General features: G+C 36.3%; 1 protein-coding gene across 1 annotated transcript in view; it reads left to right on the top strand.

Annotated features, from left to right (window-relative positions):
* Positions 1 to 7,807: 7,807 nt before the first annotated feature.
* LOC110465469 (ligand-gated ion channel 4-like) overlaps positions 7,808 to 9,131 on the top strand; it is a 10,209-nt gene continuing 8,885 nt past the window's right edge. The window contains exon 1 of the mRNA XM_021521305.1: positions 7,808 to 8,878. Coding sequence (XP_021376980.1) covers positions 7,808 to 8,878 — 1,071 coding nt within the window. The remainder of the gene's footprint in view (positions 8,879 to 9,131) is intronic.

The raw sequence follows: 9,131 nt of genomic DNA, 5'->3' as shown, positions 1-9,131 counted from the left end.
AGGCCTTTATGCCAAACTCGATCGAAAGCTTTGCTAATATCACAGAAGACCATACGTATTTCCTTACCATTGTCTAAGGCTAAATATATATCATGAATGATCGCAAGAAGTTGATTTGATGGTGAGTCACCGTGCCTAAACCCAGATTGATGGGGGGATAGGAGGGAGTGAGTGTGCAAGAAATTGTAGACATATTTGAAGACACATTTTTCCATTAATTTACCAACGATCGATAGCAGTGATATAGGTCTGTAATTCGTTAATATAGACTTGTTATCTTTTTTATGCACAGGGGTGACGTTAGCAAGCTTCCATTCAGATGGGAATAAACCAGATCTAATTGACCTGTTAAAGAGATTTCTTAAGGGGACACATATGATATTTACTGATTCTTTAAGAAGACGAGGATTTACCAGGTCAGGACCAATGGCCTTAGAACAGTCAGTGGTAAGAATAGCATCTCTGACATCATTAGCTGTGATGTTAATATCAGATAAGGAATTATTACATTCGTCGTTAATGTTAGGGAGATTTACATTGGAATCATCAACTGTAGACTGGGCACAAAAGAAGTCATTAAATAAGCAAGCTTTCTCAAAGTCATCTGAGACAGTGCTATTGTTAAGAAGCAATGGTGGTATACAAAATTTACCAGAGTTAGGTAATAGTTGCTTTACAGTTTTCCACCATTGTTTAGCACTAATGTTGGAAGGTTTGCGAAGTTCGCTACATAAATTAGAAAAATATGTTAATTTGTCGTGCTTGATTGTGTTAACACATTTGTTACGAAGTCCACGAAACTTTGCCCAGTGAGCTTCAGTAAGGGTACGCTTGGCTTTTGTATGAGCGCGCTTACGTTTACGAATTAATCTCCTTATTTCGTTTGATAGCCAAGGGGGTTCATTAGATCTGATGGTTATTTTTTTTATTCGGAATACAAGATTTAGCAATAGTAAGTAAAATATCTAAGAACTTTTTGACAGCATCATTAATATCATCAAAATCACTCAATAAATTCCAGTTAACTGAGCTGAGTTTTTCCCTCAATAAATCGTAATTTCCTAGGTCAAAAAGCAAAACCTGCTGCACTGGCTTTGAAATATTAAAGGAACAGTAAATTGGACAATAGTATCTAACCGGTTGGTCAAGGAAGCTTTCTCCAACAAAACAGTTATTAATAAGGTTATTACTACTAGTACAGACTATATCTAACAATGACTCCGAGGCTTCTGTATAAAAAGTTGGTGATTCAACAAGCTGAGTTAGATTAAAGGAAGCAAGTATATCGCGTAAGTGGGAAGAATGGTGGTCTACTAGGGCATTTGCATTGAAGTCTCCGGTTATCACAATATGAGAGATGCCTGTATTATACGCTTTTTCTATAGAATGCGAGATATGAGACCATATGATGACAGGAGAGTTTGGAGGCCGATAAAAAGTACCATATAATATTTTCTCTGAACCAAGTACAATTTCTAACCAGACACATTCAATGGTAGCTATCTCTATATCTGATCTTCTTTTTGCAGGAATATTATATTTTACATAAACCGATATACCGCCGCCCATTCTATCAGGTCTACAGTAGCAGAATGGGTCAGAATATCCAGGCAGGTTAAGGTCAGATGAGATATCATTTAAATTTGACACCATGTCTCAGTAAAGGATAAAATTGTTATATTACTTAACTCGGTGTAAAGAACATCAAGTTTTTGTTTGAGACTTTGAACATTAAGATGGACAAATGAAAAGTTACTGACCGCATCGAGCTGGCCACTAATATTCGAAAATATAGATGAGGAAGATGAGCTAGAAGACATGGGACCGGGATTCAGTTCTATATCTCCTGATAACAACAGATGTCAATAGTCCAAAGCACGACGTAGAGATATAGATAATTTATCAGTAGCGGACATGATAGAAGAGGAGATGAATTTAGCGCTTATGTAATGAATATCAGGGTTATATTTGAAACTTTTGACGCTAAGATGGACGAAAGAATACCTATCGTTACAGAACTGTATACTTGAAGAGGAAGTAGAAGCAATTGATTGAATGGTAGAAGTAGAAATGTGCTGTGAATTTAAATCAATGTCAACTGACAAATACCAGCTGATCAATGCATAATGTATTGATATAAAAGTAAGTAATTCTGCTAAAAAGGATGCGAAGTGGTAACATGAACTGCTACGGAACGGCTCTCTGAGTGATGTATTAATATCATGTAAATAAGACGTAAAAACATATTTGTTTGCGATTAACCCATGTATTATGACCTATCCGCCCTGTGATTGGTTGTAAGTTTCAATTGCTTCAATTGGAACATCACGCCTAGGACAAGTACATAACGTCACAGACAAACGCACTGGAGTCGAAATGGCTACTGGTTACATTTAAAGGTTGCATGACAGTTGTCGTTTTACACGAATATATGCCACAATTCTTGATCATGTGATACAAAAGGATCTATCACTCGTTTCTTTTACGGTAATATTTGACTGACTTTATAAGCACCGCAAAAATAATCCAAACCAAGAAAAAATACTGAAGTATCAGGAGGCTATTATTTGAAAATTCGATAAAGCTAAAGCAAATCATGAGGAAATGAATTCTTTTACATTTAGACCATATGAAGAAGTACAAGGAAAATACGATCGTAGTGTTCCGGAAGTGTAAACGTATTCTGCTTCATCGATGACACCCAACACGTAAATCTAAGTGGAATTTAAGTAATGTCACGTCCTCATATCGTTAACTCAGGCAGTGACATAAAATCTACAAGGCACTCATATTTGCATAATAAAAGACGTCAACCTTCATATCACAGAGAAGTAGCATATCTCCCTGCGATATCCGATGGCAACAATAAATCTAGTTTTTAGTCTACATCAACATGTAACTTTACAAACCCTGTGTTGTAAGTTTGTCCGTCAGCAGGCGACATATACAATGCAAGTTGTAATATTCGGATCAACCGAATAAATTGTGACATGTGCACACCATAGAGTAGCAGGGATGTTGCTATCAAAAATGAGTTTAAGGTTCTCGCAATAATCAGGGAAATGTGTAATGCAAAGAAATGGTGTAGAGTATGGGAGGTCACGATAAAGATAAGAAATGCTGCAATATATTTGTCTGACCATAAAGTAAAGGAAAAGGAGGGAAACACAATATTCTGCAAAGAGCCCAACAAAAATCACCTCTAACGACATGCTCCTGGATGCAAGAGGCTTTTTCTTTCCCAACACCTGCAAGGGGAGCCTCTTTCGTGTAAATTGATACAATGCCATACTGATTTAGATATATTAATGTAGCATTGCTGCTCGTCTGCTCAGAATGCATAACATTAAAGTACTCTTAGAAGTAATTAACGTCGAGCACTAAATATTGAGCAAAGTACAAGTAATGCATAATCAGCCTCACGATCAATTCTTTGATTTTTTGTAATTAGTTTGATCGACTATTTGCTCACAAATCATCAGCATATATGATTATGAAATATAAAAACAAACCTTATTTAAAAGTTTGATATTTCTTGACACTAATTAATATTCCAACACCCTGACTCTGACAAGTGTTTCGAAGTTTAAGACAACACTTCATCGTATATATAAATGCAGTTGCATTGCAGTTTATCCTCTTGACTTTCAGGAAAAATGTAACGATCTTCACTCGTCGACTCAGTTTTTGAAGCATTAACCGATTCACCACTGAAGACACATTTTAACTCATCCAATTCAAAGGTTCGAAAAGTTCATAATGAAATATTTGGGGTGAATAAGTTATTTTTCCCCTACCAGTAATTGGTTTTGAGCACCGTTCAGTTAAGGTGGCTCCACACTTCGTTGAAACTTTCATATAATGGTTACGCAACTATGTAGAGTTATGAAAATCTAAACATTCCGATAGTTTGGGGACTTTTTTGGAAAAAATACCCAAAAATTGAATTTTCGTCAATTTTAATATTTTCCGGTTTTTTTTTGGTATGTGGCATTGTTCGGAACAATAACAACAATAATGAAATGAAAAGAAACATTTCTAATTAACCCTACAAATATCCTATTTATCGCAAAATATGTAACACATGTTACACAAAGTGTTTTTTATTGAATTTGTACGGATAAAAGTGATTAATAAAAGTGATTATCTACAAGCTAAAAGCAAACAGGACACAAAGATCTATACCTATAAAATGGGAAATTGAACAAAATATATACAATGGCTTTATAATTAATTTATTTTACATTTTACAATCACATTGATCCGGGTGGAAGTTATCTTCCTTAAAAAAATCGGAACATTTTGCAAAGGGATGACATTTACGCAATGACAGTTGTCTCTGTTTACATATAACAAAATTGATGGAAATAAATAAAAAATATGATATTAAAATTATCAATTTATTGTTCTTTAATGGAACCAAATTAACCTCAGACATGTACACTTTGGATATCATTTCACATTCCGCTAACTTACGGTATATTTATAATTACATGTCAGGTACATATGTGACCAGAGGCTATCGAATGGTATGCATTTCTCACGTGCACTCACACATGCATTTCATAGGTATCTTGATATTTTACAAAACATTATTTTCAAGAGTAAGTAGACTCCATTTGTAAACACGATTTAATCGACAGAGCGAAACTCCCTCAACAGCGAAAATCGTAACGACCTCGAGCTCATGAACTCGTGTAAGCACGTGATATGCACATGTGAGGTCGGTACGTCCGCATTCCATGTGTTTCCTATATGACCTTCTTGAGGTCGTCTGGTCCCATGTCACTGTCTTCCCGTGAGTCTGTTTATGTCTATGAATTGGAAAGCTTTATTCCTGAAGTACGTGTGATTATACATTTCCCGGTAAAATATCGATATCGGGACGCACGTGTACTATTGTTTACCAGGGGCTTGTTCGTTTATGCGGAACAACCGTTTTGACCGTTTATAAATGTAACAATGTCGGGTATAAATCCTGGCGGACCTGCAAATGTGTATGCAGGCCTTGCAAGGCTTTTTCAAGGCTAGCCTGAAAGCAGCATCAGCTTACTAGGACCGACCTTATTTAATAAACGAACAACAGTGGTCCGATCGGTTTGACCGTTTAAACGAAAACGGCTCAGGTGTTACTATAATTTGCACTACGATATTAAATGCCCGATACGCAATACGGAAATGACGACTCGGTGTACATGCACATTTCGATCAAGATAATTGAGTCCGAGCTGTACTTTGTCCGGAAGTACGTCACGAAAATGGACGCTGATGACGATTTGTGGAGCCACCTTAAACACAAGTGCATATTTAGCGTTATGTTTTAACATATTTGCGATTACCAAAATCAACGTCTTTCACTACAAGGCCGCGGTGGCCAAGTGGTTAAAGCGTCTGAAATTCTGCTTACACTAATCTTTCACCACTGGGTCGCGGGTTCGAGGCCTACATGGGGCAGTTGCCAGGTACTGGCCGTAGGTCGGTGTGTTTTTTCGGGGAACTCCGGCTTTCCTCCACCACCAAAACCTGGCACGTCCTTAAATGACCACAGCTGTTAACAGGACGTAAAACTTAAACAAAACAAAACAAAACAAAACCAACACTCAAAGGCAAGCATTGGTTTTTATAAGATGCATAAACATTACGGTACCTTAATATATATTTCAATTACATTTTCTCTTTGATTTTGTAAATAAAAATCTATAAGATGATTAGCTGTTAATAGGACGTAAAACTTAAACAACTCAAAACCAAACAGAACCAACACCCCAAGGCAATAATTGGTTTTTATAAGATGCATAAACATTACGGTACCTTAATTTATATTTTTACATTTTCTCTTTGATTTTGTAAATAAAAATCGATAAAATGATAAGTACTTGTTAACATTATTTCCAAACCTTAGTTCTGTCTTGCATTTCAAACGTAGGTCGTACTCAGTATGAAATCATTTATATTGTACCAGGCAAGGACTCATCAGACTGAGTAGCGTTATCGAAAAGCAGAATAATCCATAACCAATTACAGGTTATTGAAATTGTTTAACTGACCCTTTGACGTGTAACTGTCCAGATGGTAAATAGAAACACTTAGTGTTATTTGAATAACTAGGCTTCGCTTTGTAATAAAATACACTACACCAATCCCATAGTTATGTTATTATGTTTGGTAATGTGTACTTAGTACAACTTGAAACATTGGTCCCAACAACCACACACGGACCTACGTCATGTGATGATGAATTGCTGAAAATCCGGGGAAAATTGCAATTAAATTACATCAGGATTGTGAAATTCTAAAAGATGATTACAGTTCAAATATACATTTCTATAGTCGGAGCTAGGAGACATGCACTCTTTTAAAACATCAAAGTACTGAACCTGTCATAGTGTTATTTATAATATTAGGACAATTCAGAACGAATTATCGTTTACAAAGTGGTTAAGTAAGCGCAGAGTAGAAATGATGTCAAAATTGCTAACGCATCGTTCATTCAATAAAATTCATATTAAGGTAGATAATAAGTTCCGATTTGTTCGCTTTTTTTCCGACAAAGAGTTACTTGCTTATTGGCTTTTGTTAGGCGTTATACGGAAGAAATATATCTAATATACTTTTTTCTTTAAAACAAAAATGTGCCATAGAGATTTGACCCGAGAACACCCTCTTAAATAAAACAAGTTTTTGCAGCACTTCCGATAAAGCTAACTGCTATATTAATCATTTTCCCCATCCTAACTCGAAATGATTTCAAAACGTTCCAGCTCCCGAAAATTACATAATTTCGCAAGATAATAATTAAAAACGGTAGTATACTGTAAAAATGCCTTGTTCTTCTACCAAATGATAACAACTATTCTGCATTTGCCGTTTATTTTATTTGAAATATATACCAACACTAACACCCACTCATTTAATAGTACAGTGCTTTTAGTAATTATAATAGTTAAATCCATATGGAATTGACAAATTATTAAAGAGAAGACATTGAGGTCATTAATACATACTGTCTCTTGTAGCATCGTCACGTGAACCGCTCTATCGAACATGCAAACAAAGAGTTGCCGATAACACAACAAAGCCTACATTAGTCTCCATTGATTTCACCAATGACTTGTAATATAACACTGTTAATTGATTTTATAGAAGTCAACTGTTCTATAGATGTCGGTAGCAGATCACGTCATTCGGTGGCCGATCCCCAGACATACCACACATGTAATTGCATATAGGAATAATCAAGCACGGCTTTATGAAGGAATTTCAGAAAGATTCGTCATAGTGTTTTTTTTTTAGAAAGACTCGTCATTGTGTTGACCACCTGTGGTTTTGTAGTACATACATTAGATAAGTCGTTGCACTGCGTTAAACATATACAGGTATGTTTGAATTACATTTTACATTCATGGGCTTGATATGAGTGTTGCAAAACATGCAACGCCGTTGCCTTAAAGTTGATATTCTAGTTTTAATTGTAAACATATGTAGAAATTGATTCACGTGCAACTAGTTTACTCATAACACATTGTTTAAAGAAAAAGAGTAAAAATGTTACATGATTTTATTATGCTTGGAATGTCGACATTTCTACAAACTACATAAACACGTATAACAATGTGTTAATCTCTCTGTTTGCCTTCCCAAAATGCTTTCAAATCGGATACCACATTTCTTTAAATACGTATTTATGTAGGCGTTTCTGTTACAGTTGACGTACGCATATAAACATTTTAAACGACTGAACATGGGAAGGATTTTTGTATTGCTTCTGTTTGTGATATGCTGTGACGTCATCCTATCACAAGGTACCATGGATGACTTGGTGAGACTGAAGAATACTCTGTTCCAGAACTATACTAGGGACTTCCGTCCTGTTTATAACATGAGTGACCCGATACACGTGACAATCGATATGTTCCTGATCTCTATTTTAGACTTAGACGAAGTGACCGGTACAATCACCCTAAACTGTGGTCTCACATTGTTTTGGACTGATTACCGCCTTGCCTGGAACCCAAACGAATTCGGTATCACCTCTTTCGTGTTTAACTCGTCAAATGTGTGGAAACCGCGAATTTACATTACAACATCAGCTGACGATTTGTCGGATTTCTCTTACGACGCTTTCGATGTAAGGGTGAATTCTAACGGCACGGTATTTGCGTCACCAGGTCGACATGTAAAGGCTAGTTGCAGCTTCGACATGACCAGATTTCCGACTGATTCACAAACGTGTGTCATGCAAATTGCGTCATGGATATTCGCAGCTTCTGAGATGGTATTCATCATAGCACGACCACAAATCAACATGGTTTACTATAAACCTAATGGGGAGTGGGATATTGACTGGACGTCTGTCACAAACAACACTGATTTCGGATCTTACTATTCTGTTTTAGACTTTTCAATACATCTGACAAGACGTTCTGCATACTTTATTATATCCATGACTATACCAGTGCTACTCCTTTGCTTTCTCAACCCGTTCGTGTTTTTCTTGCCCACCTCCTCAGGAGAGCGGATTTCCTACACAATCACCATGTTCCTGTCGTTGGCCGTATTTATGACACTTATCGGAGAAAATATGCCAAAGGTTTCAGATCCAATGGCAGGGATTTCCTATTTCCTCTTCGTGGCTATGTTGTACAGTTGTCTGCTGATCGTGTTGACGATATTCACCCTGCGCTGTGGCGCTAAGAACGATAAACACAGGTTCCCTGGATGGTTGTTGCGGTTAGCCTCACGAAAAGCATTTCACAAATCAGTCAACAGCATCAATAAAGTAGATGACGCCAATAAAGTCAAAATTGTCCAGGTGATGGAGTATGGTAATGCACCTGAGGAGACAATTTCTCACGGAGACGAAGAACTACAAAAGACTGTGAGGAAGGAGGACATAATGCGTTTCATTGACAAAAGTCTTTTTTACATAACATTCTTAATAATGGTTGTTATTTGTGTCGTATTTAGTTTTTACTTCTGGTTTTAATTTGAAAGGCATTTCGTAATTATAATTCCAGATTTCATTTTGACGCCAAATAGATATTTGACCGGTTCGGATTTCTCCTCTTTTCTTACATCTGTAAGTGGAAGATATATTATGAAATTGACATACCAAATATTTCATGTTTTTT

This window comes from Mizuhopecten yessoensis, unplaced genomic scaffold, assembly GCF_002113885.1.
Source record: "Mizuhopecten yessoensis strain PY_sf001 unplaced genomic scaffold, ASM211388v2 scaffold11081, whole genome shotgun sequence".
NCBI classification, from domain to species: Eukaryota; Metazoa; Mollusca; class Bivalvia; order Pectinida; family Pectinidae; genus Mizuhopecten; species Mizuhopecten yessoensis.
The sequence above is the reverse complement of the archived record's forward strand: the minus strand, read 5'-3'. Positions and strand labels throughout refer to the sequence as shown.